This window comes from Rhinatrema bivittatum, chromosome 7, assembly GCF_901001135.1.
Source record: "Rhinatrema bivittatum chromosome 7, aRhiBiv1.1, whole genome shotgun sequence".
In the NCBI taxonomy this organism is placed as follows: domain Eukaryota; kingdom Metazoa; phylum Chordata; class Amphibia; order Gymnophiona; family Rhinatrematidae; genus Rhinatrema; species Rhinatrema bivittatum.
In genome coordinates, this window is record NC_042621.1 from 94,389,483 (window position 1) to 94,404,120 (window position 14,638).

Here is a 14,638-nt window from a genome sequence, read left to right on the forward strand (position 1 = left end):
TACAGAAGTGTCGCCGCGGTTCGCTGCATGGCGCTTGTGCTTGCGTCTGTGTAAACCTGAACCTTGCCTTCTAGGTCGTGTCCGTCTCACGCGAGCTGATGAAAGAGTTGGCACTGGCCTTCCTCCTCACAGGAAGAAATACACAACACAGCTTTCCATCCCCCGCCTTAAAGCCCTCTAGGCTTCGCAGTTTTCACACGACTTCCCTCGGCCGACAGATTGCGTCAGACAACGGCGGGGGCCCCGCCCCCTGCAGGCGATCTAGGCTGTGATAGGACCACGTTAGGCACGCGAAACCTCCCAGCCAATCAGCCGCAGCCACACAATGTTTGGCAAACGCCAGAGCGGTTATAAAACGAGCGAGCCGAGCCGGGGCGTACTCCTAAAAGGCGTTACGTGCGGGAGAGCGGTGCTTCTAATTCGAGCGGATACAAATTTGGACGGCGGCGGCGGCCAAAGGCGGCGCACCCGCTTTTTTTTTTGTTCAACCGAGCTCGCGGTTCTGATTCTTTCCCGATCATGGAGGCAGCGGCCGAACCGCTCTCGGAGACCGTCACCCTGGTCATCAAAAGCCCGAACCAGAAGCAGGACGATCAGCTGATCGAGGCCCAGCGGGCCTGGAGCGTTCAACAGCTCAAGGCCCACTTGCGGCAGGTGTTTCCGGGGCAGCCGGTGAGTGAGGGCAGCAGGGTTAACGCCTCGGGATTTTCCGAGCCGCGGAGAGAGGAAGAGAACGCCTCGGTATTCATGGCGGGACGAGCGGGGGTTTGAGGCCGTTAGGCCGACTCCCCGAGCGCTAGAGATAAAATGGCGCGTCGCATCTCGTCTCCCGAGTCAGGTCCTTCAGCTGGGAACTGTCGGCTTTTATGTGCTGCCTCCTGCTGCAGGTGGTTTTGTAGCGGTGGTAACCCCCCCCCCCCCCCCTTCCCACTTGTTGGCTATCCTCATTCTCCCTTTATGAGGGATTATAGCTTGGTTTATGAACTGCCTCTTACAGGGAGAACCGGCATTTGGCGGTTGGACGTTAATGTAAGGTTGAAAAGTTGTAGGTTGCTAACCTGCATATCATAGGGGATGTGGTGATGAGACCCGGAACGGTAACCTGTTTAACGGGTTGCTGTTTGTTGACGACGTGTCAGCTGTGAGCTGTTGAAAATCAGTGTAGTTCATTTAATTTTTTTTATACCACTACTCCAGACATACTAGTGGTTTACAAAATATGCCATACACAATAAAATATCTATGTATACATCAATATTTATTTAAAAAGGCTTTTTATACCGCTATTCCCTACATCAGCGTTTCTTGGTATTGTTTTTCAACTGAGATGGATTGTTTCTGATATTTTCATTTTATTTGGGCGTATGAGAGCCACGCTGTTGTATCATAGTATATTTTTATCTGTAAGGCTGTGAGTATAAGAAGTCGTTAAGTTACTGTGATGTAACTTACTTACGCAGGGATTTTCAGTGTAAAACTGGGTTTTTTTGGTAACATATCGAGGTGCCAAGCCAGATTGAGAATTCTTTTGCTTCAAAATAATCCAAAGTGTCGTTACATATGCTAAATTGTAGGAGTTGCCATCCAGGAAAAGGATCAAAGCGTCATCGTCAGCTCAGTGTGCGTGGCTGTCAAAAGGAATGTTAGGAAAGGCTTGGGGAATGTCTTATTACCTCTTTATGGCTCTATGGTGCGACTGCATCTAGAGTACTGTGTACAGTTCTGGTTGCCACATCTTAAAAAGAAAAAACAATAATGAAACTGGAAAAGGTTCAGAGAAGGGTGGCCAAAATGATAAAGGGGATAGAGAAGTTTATCTGAGGAAAGGCTAAAGAGGGCACTGGTGGAGAAGAGGACTGAGGAGATATGATAGAGGTCTATAAAATCATGAGTGGCTTTGATTGGTAAATATCAAATATTTACTCTTTCAAACACATACAAAGTTTAGAGTACAAGCCATGAATTACTAAGCACATTAAAACAAATTCAAAAAAAATTTCACTCAATGCACAGTTAAATTGTATCACTTCCAGAAATGTAATAAAGGCAGTTAATGTAGTTGGGGTTAAAAATGGTTTGGACGAGTTTCTGGAGTTAGTCTATAACCAGGTACACTTGAAAGCCATTCTTTTCCCTGGACATAAGGAATATGGAATCTTATCTGTTTTGGAATCCTGCTGGGTCCTTGTGACTGGATTAGCCAGTATTGGAAACAGGATACTGGATGTGATGGATCCTTTCTCTGATACGTATGTGAGTTCTTATGTTTTAATTGTTGAATGTTGTGAAATGCACAATAAAATATCAGAGTATTAAGTTCTGAGAGTTTTTTTTTTTTTAATTTTTGACTTTATTCTTTTTCAGCCAGAGCATGAACAGAAGTTGATCTATTCTGGAAAGTTATTGCTTGCTCATCTACAGCTGAAGGATGTGCTTTCCAAGGTAATTGCATTTAGCTATAATCTTCTTTTCATAACATGTATGTAGGGAATCCGCATGAAATGAATTTTTGAGCATTTGGACATTGTAGCATCCAGTAGTTCAAAGCAAAAGCGGTATGTATTTAGTGTACAATTTACAATCCACACAGCGTTCATATCATCTTAAATTTCTTGCAAAAATCACAGCAAACTACATATTATGGATGAGGAACCATCATACATTTAGCTTCTGTCATTATCATCCTTTTCATTGCTAGATTTAAATATAATCACAGGTTTCCAACAGATTTTATATGTATTTTTAAATTGCATTTAAAAACTACTTTTCTTCAAATGATGTTTTAAATATATTTAAATCTAGCTATTGTGTGCAGATTTCTCCTGTGAAGAGGCTGAAAGCTAAATACAATTTGTTGCTTTTTTAAATATCTGAGGGCCGAGTGAAAATTCTGACCGCATTGTGTGCCTTGGATTCTAGAGTATTTTGTAGCTGTATATAAAAGTAAGGGAGGGGGAAACACTTTGTCACCATCCTTTATTCTCTAGGTAAGGAATGCTGCTAACAATTGAATTGCCTTAAAGAACAATTTTGCAAAGGTCTGAGTCATTGTTTGCAGGTCTTTCCTGTGAATAGACACTCGGGGCTAAGTACACTGTTAATTTTTAAAATATCTGGCAGGTGGATTCTATAAAGTGCGCTCAGCCGTGCGTACTGTTTAACAGGGGTTTGGCCCCATGTTTTCGAGGGGCGCCTATTACCCCTTATACTTTTCCAATGGAAAGGCAGCTGTAAAACTAGGGGTCATGTTGAAACTCCAAGGGAAAAGACTCGAACAATGTCAGGATATGTTTCTTCACAGAAAGCATGGTGGATACAAGGAATGCCCTCCCAGAAGAGTGAGGGAAGATAACAGTAATGGAATTCAAAATGACATGGGACAAATATAGGTTCCCTGCTGGCTAGAGAATGGAAATAAATAGGGTAACTTTTTATTTTTTTTTTCTGTTACACTTTGGGGGTAGCCTGCTTGGCATGGCAGTTGCTACTACTACTCTTAAAGGAAGGTTTGGGGGTAGCCTGCATGGAGTGGAAGTTGATACTACCACCCTACCCCACAAACTAGATGGATCATATTGGTTTTTATCTGCTGTCCTTCACTATATTTCTATGTAAAAGATTGTGATATTAATGCCTGCAGCTAGAGGTACCTACCTTAATATATAATTTACACTGATTTTTCAAAGAAAATTAAACTATTTGGAATGCTGTGTGGATTGTAAGTTCATTAGAATTCTATGTCTATTTTGTTTCATATATTTAGTGTAAACACATTTTAGGCTTCATGTTGCCTAGTTTGATAACCTTTACCAAACATTTTGGAATAAACTAATTTAGATATTTTTCGATCACTGATAAATTAGATGTTGGCAAATGACGCCTATCTATTATAAGTGACGACAAATCCTATTTGTTTAGAATAGAAACATAGTCACTTGCTGTATGTAATAGGTTGTGGCTTGAAAAGCGAGATAATCTGGTAAATGCTTGATGTCAAAACAGGAGCATTGTCTTCTACCCTGGACAATTCTATACAGTAACTGATTTTCATCACTAGATGTAGGAGATGTCTAGTGATTTGAGCACTAGGCCACTGTGATGCCAAGAGCAGCTCTAGTCTGTATTCAACTTACCTTTGGTTAGACTGAGCTTGGTCAAGTCATTTTATCTCCCTTTGCCTTGAGGGCCCAGTTGAGTCATTAAGCTTGCTTTTCAGGCAAAAAAAAGTATTATTGTAACTAAGTAGATTCACTTAAGTTACTTTACTGATTTTTTTTTCTCACTATATACCGTATTTTTCGCTCCATAAGATGCACCTAGGATTCAAAGAGGGGAAATTTAAAAAAAAAATTAAAAAATGGTGTACTAAACCTGCACTGTTCCCGGGCGTCTGTCTCTTATAGAGCAAATTAGGGATGTGCATACATTTTTTTTCCCCCCTGTTTCGTTTTCTGGTCTGGGGAGGGCCATTTCGGTCCATTCCCCGGATCAGAGAACGTTTTATCGTTCTCTTTCGGGGGGGGGGGGGAACCCCACCCCAACCCTTCAAATGTAATTAACTACAACCCTCCTGACACCCCCCCCAAAGACTTGCCAAAAGTCCCTGGGGGTCCTGGGGGCGATCTCCTGGTCTTGGGCTGTCTGCCCCTGTCACATAGTAAGGGCAAAGGGCCACGGCACCATTTTGATTACTGGCAGCCGACGGCCCAAGAGCAGGAGATCACCCTCGCTGGGCCACCAGGGACTTTTGGCAAGTCTTGGGGGGAGGGGGTCAGGAGGGTGGGGGATTGTAGTTATTTATTTTTTAATACCCCCCCCCCATAAGACGCACAGGCATTTCCCCCCCACTTTTGGGGAAAAAAAAGTGCGTCTTATGGAAGGAAAAATACGGTATATGCTATTTTAAGGTTGGTTTTGTATTTATATGGGTTCTTACACTTGTTCCTTGACAGGAAACGCGGCATGTTCTTCATCTTGTATGTAACTCAAAGAATCCACCTGACCAGCAGCAACCAAATGTAAGTATTTTAACGAATATATGTACTTTAGAAAGGGGAACATGTGAATTCTATTTTAAACACTGATATTTATAAATGGTCTCTAGAGTAGAGTGCTTTGGTAATATGTGGTAGCATCCTCTAGTTGACAGCGTCCAATAGCAACATAATCCCTTGTGTATTTAGACTTAAAGCAAATTCCTAGTGTTTTATGAATGTTTATCCTGGTGAGCACAGAGTAGGCGAAAACCTTGGATAAGTTATGCCCCTTATGTCTGTCTTATTGCATTGAGTTAGGATTAGCTTTGTTTTGCAAAAATGTTTCAGGTACAGTATGGTAGCAACAAATGTATGAAAAAATAACTTAAAAATAGGGACTGCTAGAGATGTTAGGAAATACTTTCAAGAATGATTCTGTAGGTTATAACCCCTGTAGTATTTATTGTAGAACAAGGAATGTAATGAGTGAAAATCTGATGACTCGCTTTATGTGAAATATAGATTCCATAGAAGCCTTTCCATTTGGGATAGATAGCTTTCCTGCCCCACAGAGGTGTGTGTGGACAGAGTGATGGATTTGTCACATGCACGACAGGTTTGAGTTGCTTTGATTCATTGTTTTTTATAACTACAATGAATTAGCCTCAGTTTTAATTAAGCTTGTCTTATATAAAAACATGAAGTAATGATGGAAAAATAAAGATAATTTGAGCTGAAAATCAGAGGTAAAGCAGAAAACAGATTGAGTCGCTTGCAGGAGTGCATGTGTTCACTAGCGCGCACACATGGAAACACAGATTTTGTAACATGTGCACCTATGCACACTCTATAAAATCCGCTACCCATGCGTGTGAATCCCGTCTCGAGTGCATAAGGAGGAGGGGAATTTTAGTAGGTACGTGTGGCGATGTATTAGCCCTATTTCCCAGTTTCCTCAATTTTCCCCAGTAAAAGAGCAGACTTCTTAAACCCCCTACCTAACTTGCCCTCCCTTTCACCCTACTAGCCCCAACCCCAAAACCCACTGACTACCTTTTATTTTTTAAATTTAACTATTTTCATACTGTCCATAATAGAACCAAATTACATACTTGTGGGATCTTGGAGTGCACTGGTGCAGTCCCAGCATGCCTTGCCCAGACCCTGCCCCTTTTTCACCAACTCATTTTTTATCCGTGTACTAGGAAATAACATGCGTGGCTGCAAGCCTCTTAAAATCCGCACGTGTCCCAGTCATGTGCATATCTCCTGGATTTGCCGCGTTTTGGGCTTTTAAAATTCGCCCTGACATGTCTAGAAACTGGTTATAAAACTTTAGTTAGTTGGGAATTAAATGAATGATGAGGAACATTAGACAACGTTCAGTCACCATTTTGATGTGACAAGTACAAAGAAATATAAAGCAAACTCCATGTTTAGTGGGGTATTGTTATAGGAATGGTCTCTTTTGGCATGACTCTGAGGTGTTTGAAAAGTCTTGTAAGATCTGATTGTGATGTTTGAGAACCAAAACCATTAGAGCCTGTAGGACTGCTGTTAGGGTTTATGAGAATTAGATGTTTTGCAAGACAGAGCTCATAGCACCAACTGCTACCAGTGGTTGTTGCATCACATCAGTTTTCAGATGAACCTGTAAACTAGAATGAATGTGCAGCCAAAGATACCAACAGCTCAGATCCCTTGTTGAACCCTAAGTCTAGTAAAATAAAAATCCCCCCCCCGCCCCCCCCCAGATAGTCTTTGTATTTTAAGATAGCACTTCATGAATATGAAGCCCGAGTCATACTTTAAATCAGTTTTCACAGTCATGTTGCTATTGCCATTTTCTCATATTTCTATTTGGGACATTCTCCTAGCACAAGCAGGATGGTAGTCTTCACAAGTGGGTGATACATTCCGATGGAGCCTGGCACAGAAAACTCAGCGTGCCATTATCCACACATCCATGTGGGGTCCCTCTTCAGTCCCACGTTCAAGTTTTTCTTGGTTCTGTTCCTGTTCTAGCTCCCTCGACTTTGTCCTGGTCCAAGTTAGTGAGTGTCACAGTGAGTTTTTGCAATCCTTGCAGTTGATTCCCTGACTCTGCTGGTTCCCGGTGACTGCTGGTGATTGACCGCTTTTTGGTTACTTTTTGAAATATTGGGGTTTCCCCAGTGCCTGGGGGTATCCCATGTGCGATACCCCCAGGCAAAAGATACAGACCTCTCATGAGGTCTGTATCTTTTGCCTGGGGGTATCGCACGGTCAGGGGATATCACTTTTGTGCCCAAATGACCACCAAGGATCGCCATGTGCGCCTTGACAAAATGGAGAAGCTGTTTGGCCCCAGGACATCTGGTCCCTCAACATCAGTATCGGAGGGGGGCCTTGACAGCCTTGGGGAAAGGAGAGTCGGCAGCTACCTGCCCAGTGTTGTCTTCTCCTCCAGGTCCGCAGATCGAATTGGGCACTGGGGACCAGCCTACTTCTTGTTCCAGGTCTGGGTCCTTTCCATCTCCCTTGGTGCCAGGGGGAAGACAGGCCGAGCACTGTGGGAAATCGAGAAAGCACTGTCATCAGTCTCCGTCCTCGCATGAGACCAGGCTCGGGAAGCCACCAGCACAGACCACCCCGCCCTCCATTGAAGCCGAAGGACCAAGGCAGTCTGCATAGATTCCTATGCTGGACACCTGTCTCCCTCCGGGCTCTGGGGGAGTCCAGGTCATGCTTTGGATGATCAGGGATCTGTATTGGGACCCTTACTTGCTCCATGCCATGTGCCTTCCAGGGACGTAGAATGTAGTGGCGGATGGCTTGAGTCGCTCGTTCTGCCCCCCACGAATGGAACACTGAAGCAGAAGGCTGCGGATCGGCTCTTCCGTCTTTGGGGAACCCCAGACGTAGATCTGTTCACCTTCCCCTGCAACAAGAAGGTAGCTTGGTTTTTCTCCCTTATCGCAGAGACCTGCGAGCCAGCATCAGACGCCTTTGCACACTATTTGGGGCAGGGACCCCCTGTATGCATATCCTCTGCTTCCACTAGTGTTGAAGACCCTCCTGAAGCTCCAGCAGGACCAGGGGACCATGATCCTCGTGCCAGATCTGGTTCCAACTCCTGCAAGAACTTTCCCTGAGGGAGCCAATCCATCTGGGGGCCTCCCCAGACCTTATCACAGGGAATTGGGGCAGGCTGTGTCATCACAACCTTATCCCTCATAGCATGTATGTTGAAAGGCTGATTTTTACAGCTCTCGGATGAGGTGTCTCAGGTTTTGTTGGAGTCTAGGAGGCTGTTTACTAGGAAGTCTTATGACCTAAAGTGGAAGAGGTTCTCCACTTGGTGTGCATGTCATGGTTTAGATCCATTCTCTTGCTCTACCCCTGAGTTGCTGGACTACCTGCTTACACCTCTGAGTCTGGTGTAAATACAAGATCAGGCAGGGTGCATCTTAGTGCTATTGGGGCTTACCACCAGGAGGTGGATGGTACTGTGTACACCCTATCATGGGTTGCTTCCACTAAAGCCTCCTCTGAGGTCCCCTGCAGTGTCCTGGGACCTCAGCATAGTCCTGGCCCAGCTTATGAAGGCTCATTTCAAGCCTCTGTGCTCCTGTTACTAAAATTCTTGACGTGGCAGGTAGTCTTCCTAGTAGTGGTCATCTCTGCACACAGAGTCGGCGAACTTCAAGCTTTGATGTCGTACCCTCCTTAAAGTTCTTTCATAATAGGGTGATTCTGTGTACATATCCTAAGTTCTTGCCGAAGGTAATAATGGATTTCCATCTGAGCCAATCCATTCTTACCCACCTTTTTTTTCCAAAGCCTCATTCGCACCAGGTTAAAAAGGCTCTCCACAGCCTGGATTGTAAGAGAGCCTTAGCCTTTTACCTGGAGCGGATGGCAAGTCATAGGCAGTCGAACATTGTCCAACTGGCTGGCAGATCGCATCTCTTTCAGCTGTGCACAGGTGGCACTACAGCTGGGGACCATGTCAAGGCTCTCACTATTCAAGCCATGGTAGCTTTGGTGGCCCTCTTGCAAGCAGTTACCATGGATGATCAGGGATCTGTATTGGGACCCTTACTGTTCAATATTTTTATAAATGATCTGGAAAGAAATATGACGAGTGAGATAATCAAATTTGCAGATGACACAAAATTATTCAGAGTAGTTAAATCACAAGCAGATTGTGATAAATTGCAGGAAGACCTTGTGAGACTGGAAAATTGGGCATCCAAATGGCAGATGAAATTTAATGTGGATAAGTGCAAGGTGATGCATATAGGGAAAAATAACCCATGCTATAATTACACGATGTTGGGTTCCATATTAGGTGCTACAACCCAAGAAAGGGATCTAGGTGTCATAGTGGATAACACATTGAAATCGTCGGTTCAGTGTGCTGCGGCAGTCAAAAAAGCAAACAGAATGTTGGGAATTATTAGAAAAGGAATGATGAATAAAACGGAAAATGTCATAATGCCTCTGTATCGCTCCATGGTGAGACCGCACCTTGAATACTGTGTACAATTCTGGTCGCCGCATCTCAAAAAAGATATAATTGCGATGGAGAAGGTACAGAGAAGGGCTACCAAAATAAGGGGAATGGAACAACTCCCCTATGAGGAAAGACTAAAGAGGTTAGGACTTTTCAGCTTGGAGAAGAGACGACTGAGGGGGGATATGATAGAGGTGTTTAAAATCATGAGAGGTCTAGAATGGGTAGATGTGAATCGGTTATTTACTCTTTCGGATAGTAGAAAGACTAGGGGACACTCCATGAAGTTAGCATGGGGCACATTTAAAACTAATCGGAGAAAGTTCTTTTTTACTCAACGCACAATTAAACTCTGGAATTTGTTGCCAGAGAATGTGGTTCGTGCAGTTAGTATAGCTGTGTTTAAAAAAGGATTGGATAAGTTCTTGGAGGAGAAGTCCATTACCTGCTATTAAGTTCACTTAGAGAATAGCCACTGCCATTAGCAATGGTTACATGGAATAGACTTAGTTTTTGGGTACTTGCCAGGTTCTTATGGCCTGGATTGGCCACTGTTGGAAACAGGATGCTGGGCTTGATGGACCCTTGGTCTGACCCAGTATGGCATTTTCTTATGTTCTTATGAGATTTGCAAGGTGGCAACATGCAGTTCCTGCCACACCTTTGCATTACTGTCTGGACAGGGGACGGTTGACGTGATGGCAATTTCAGCCAGTTTGTCCTCCAGAATGTCTTTCAGATATAAAACCCAACTCTTCCTGGCTCAGGCCATTGGGTTCAGGCTGTCTTCCTCTGTTGCCAACAGCACCTTGGTGGTTGTGCTTGTGGGCACCTGGTTAGGTGACTGTTGGTCTCCTTGTTTTGGGAACAGCCTGTAGCTAGGTATTGACCCATTTGTGAGGACTACCATCTTGCTTGTCCTAGGAGAAAGCAGAGTTGCTTACCTGTAACAGGTGTTTTCCTAGGACAGCAGGATGTTAGCCCTCAGGAAACCATCCTGCAGAATTGGGTTTTCTCCTAGTTTATTTTATTTTTTTGTAATTCTATACTACGAGACTGAAGAGGGACCTCGCATGGATAGGGGCATGCTCAGTATGCCAGTCAAAGTTTCTAGAAAGTTTCTCGAAACTTGACAAGTTTGATATTTGATATTTGATGATTTGATATTTGTATCGAGAATGTCGGTATATAAAAATCCTAAATAAATAAGTTTTCTGTGCCGTGCTCCATCTGATGCATTTGTGAGGACTAACATCCTGCTGTCCTAGGAGAACACCTGTTCCCTGTACGTACCAGGATCAGTCCAGGACACCTGGTTGTGACCCCGCACCAGTAGATGGAGATAGACTAAAACTTGTGGGCGGAGCTACATATGCTCCTGTGCCAGTCACAGCCCCTCAGTCTTACTCTGTCTCCAGTAGGTGGTGCAGGTGTAGTCACAGCCTCTAGGTGCCCTGAAGACTGTTGCTTATTTAGTCAGGGTTATATTATTTCTTTTGAGTCCAGTTTATTGTTAAGTTAATTTTGTTATACTATTTCTGGTTAGAATAGTTTAAAAAAAAAAACAAAAAACTGTCCGTCCTTCCTCCCAGGGGGGTGGGAAGGTTCTGAGAGGACCATCCCCCCTGGTTGAGGCCGCTGCTGAGGGTCGAGGACCCGAACTACCAAAGCAGCAGCGTCAGGGGTGACACCGGGGAGCCCGGTTCACTCACCCCCAACAGGAGCAGGAGCCCCAGGACCCTGGACAGCGGCAGGTTTGATTTAAAAAAAAAAAAAAAAAGTGTATTTTATTTTTCTTTGTTTTGAGCCGGCTCTCCGTTTTCTTTTTCGCCGGGGGGAAAAGGTCCTCGGTTCGTTGAAGGGAGGGGAGTTTTTCGGCGTTTTAAAGATATTTTTTCTTTTATCTTTTATTTTCTTCACGTTCCCGCCGTGACTGAAACGATGCCTCGGGGTACAATTTGCCGCGCTTGCGGCTCGGCGCGCGCGCGGCTTTCCCGTGAGGGAATCTGTTCCGCCTGTGTTCCGGGCGGGGAGGGACCGTCTAGAACAGGCAGGGGGGTCCGTTCCCGGTCGGTGCGGTCGCCGTCGCGCGCTCCCGCTGCGTCTGTCACCCCAGCTGATCCCTTCCCGCTCAGCGCCGGAGTGGCGGCCATCTTGGCTTCGGTTCAGGAAGTTAGGAGGGAACCTGCAGGGGATTCTACCGTGCCTCCCGCGTTGTCGCCTCAGCAACGGCCTTCGGGGGGGGCTTCCATCGAAGGGGCTGAGTCCCCGGATGAGGATGGCAATGACACAGTCACCTCAGACTCGGAGTCCTCTTTTTCGGCGGATTTTGCCCTCCTGCTGCGCAAAGTTTTAAAATACAAGGTCCACAGGCGCAAGGAGCTGCATTGCCACTCCAAAAAGGATACCCCGAGGAAGAAAAAATCCCGGGATGACCCTGCCACAGTAAAACGAACACCAAGAGGTGTCCCGCAAGATACAGATACCGACTCCACCTCACAAGATGAGGTGGATCCGCCCGATGAGCCCCTGAAGGGGGCCGATGGTGCGTCAGGGGACAATTCTGCCCAGTCGGGGCCGGGCAAACCTTCGCAAGCTGGTGATGGGGACGACCCAAAGGTTGTACGCCTTTTCCGAAGGGACGAGCTGTCCCCGCTTATCCCGGCAATTCTCAACGAGTTAGGGCTTGAAGCCCCACCGACAGTCTCTCGCCCCGGAGCCACTATGGACCCAGTCCTGCTGGGACTCACTGGTCCAGCGGTAGCCTTCCCATTCCATTTTTCAGCGTCGGACATTTTGTTTCGGGAGTGGGACACTCCTGAGCTGGGACTGAAGGTAACCAAAGCAATGGATAAGCTCTACCCCCTACCGGAGGACGCACTTGAACTTCTTCGGCTTCCAAAGGTGGATTCAGCAGTGTCGGCGGTAACGAAACGTTCCACGATTCCGGTCACTGGAGCTACAGCCCTTAGAGACATACAGGACAGGAAGCTGGAGGTACAGCTCAAGAAGATCTTTGAGATCTCAGCATTGGGGGTCCGGGCTGCTATCTGCAGCAACTATGCCATGCGGGCTAGTTTGCGATGGACCCAAGTTTTACAGGCCAATGAAGGTCTTTCTCCTGAAGAGGCCACACAGGCGGACCGCCTAGAGGCCGCCATTGCTTATGGTGCGGATGCTCTTTATGATCTACTACGTACTTCGGCTAGATCCATGGTCTCTGCTGTCTTGGCACGCCGCTTGCTTTGGCTTCGCAATTGGGCGGCTGATGGATCCTCCAAGGCTCACCTTGGAGCCCTGCCCTTCAAGGGAAAGTTGTTATTCGGTAAAGAATTGGATGATCTGATGCTTTCTCTTGGAGAGAACAGAGCTTTTAAACTCCCAGAAGACAGGTCCAGAACCCGGTCTTCTTATTCGGCCAGATCCCGGTTTCGAGGTAACAAGAGATCTCGTCCACAGAGGTCCTCGGGTCCGTCTTATCGCTCGACTTCTTCCCGGTCTTCTTCGTGGACACAGTCCTTTCGGGGGAAACGTTACGGCAGACAGGGAGGCACCCCGTCCAGCACGGGGCCCAAAGTCTCTCAATGAGATACGGCAGGTCCATTCCTTGCGGCAGCCGCAGGCCTCCGTTCCAAACGTAGGGGCGAGGTTGTCCTTGTTCTTCAAGGAATGGGCCAAAATAACGTCCGATCAGTGGGTCCTCAACGTCATAAGGCACGGTTACGCGTTAGATTTTGTACGGACTCCAGCAGACAAGTTCCTGATGTCGCCCTGCAAGTGCCCCAAAAAGACGACAGCAGTGCTAAGCACCCTCCGGCGCCTAGAAGATTTAGGAGCAATCGTCCCCGTTCCTCCCAATCAGCAAGGCACAGGTCGTTATTCCATTTACTTCATCGTGCCGAAGAAGGATGGCACGTCCCGACCAATTTTGGATCTCAAAGGAGTAAACCAATGTCTGCGTATTCCACACTTCAAGATGGAAACGATTCGGTCAGTGATTGCCTCGGTTCGTCCAGGCGAATTCATGGCCTCCTTAGACCTCACGGAGGCGTACCTCCACGTCTGAATTCAGCCGTCTTTCCAGAGGTTTCTCAGATTTTGCATCTTGGGCAGACACTACCAATTTCGGGCTCTTCCCTTCGGCCTCGCCACGGCTCCGAGAACATTTACAAAGGTGATGGTAGTGGTGGCGGCCCACCTTCGACGAGAGGGGTTCCTGGTGCACCCCTACTTGGACGATTGGCTGATTCGGGCCAAGTCCGAGACCTCTTGCCGTCAGACGGTAGCCAGAGTCCTCCAGTTGTTGCAGACCTTAGGTTGGGTTGTCAGTCTCAACAAGAGTCAGCTTGTTCCTACCCAGTCCTTGGAATACCTGGGAGCTCTATTCGACACGAAGCAGGGCAAGGTATTTCTGTCCACGGATCGTGCACGCAAGCTTCAGTGTCAAGTGCGTCGATTATTAAGTCTTCAGCTGCCGCTGGTTTGCGATTATCTGACGGTTCTGGGATCTATGGCGTCCACACTGGCGTTGGTTCCTTGGGCTTTTGCTCATCTACGACCATTACAATATGCGTTGCTCTCCCGATGGAAGCCGGTGTCAGAAGAGTTCCACCTACCACTTCCACTCACGACTCAGGCGCGGGAGAGTCTTCACTGGTGGCTCGATCCGGTTCATCTCACTTGCGGAGTGTCTCTGTTGGTCCCCGACTGGACAGTGGTGACGACGGATGCCAGTCTCTCCGGTTGGGGAGCGGTCTGCCTAGACAAGTCGGTACAGGGCCGGTGGTCCTCCATCCAGTCGCAGTGGTCCATCAACCGTCTGGAAACCAGAGCGGTGCGCCTGGCTCTGCAAGCCTTCCTCCCATTGGTCCAAGGGAAGGCGGTCCGTGTGTTGTCGGACAATGCAACAACAGTATCATACATCAGTCGCCAAGGGGGGACAAGAAGTCCACTTGTGGCGGAAGAGGCAAAGCTTCTGATGAGCTGGGCAGAGCGCCATCTCAACTCCATAGCAGCGTCTCACATTGCCGGGGTCGACAATGTTCAGGCGGACTTCCTCAGTCGACACCATCTCGACCCCGGGGAATGGGAGCTGACGGAAGATGCCTTTCGTCTCATTTGCGATCGGTGGGGGCTGCCCCACATGGACCTGATGGCCACGTGG

At 46.8% G+C, this 14,638-nt stretch overlaps 1 protein-coding gene across 1 annotated transcript in view; it reads left to right on the forward strand.

Moving 5' to 3' along the window:
- Nucleotides 1–373: 373 nt before the first annotated feature.
- The window catches only part of HERPUD1 (homocysteine inducible ER protein with ubiquitin like domain 1), a 30,096-nt gene continuing 15,831 nt past the window's right edge, over nt 374–14,638 (forward strand). Inside the window, exons 1-3 of the mRNA XM_029608722.1 lie at nt 374–672; nt 2,365–2,442; nt 4,953–5,018. Of these exons, the coding sequence (XP_029464582.1) occupies nt 520–672; nt 2,365–2,442; nt 4,953–5,018 (297 nt within the window). The 5' untranslated portion in view covers nt 374–519. The remainder of the gene's footprint in view (nt 673–2,364; nt 2,443–4,952; nt 5,019–14,638) is intronic.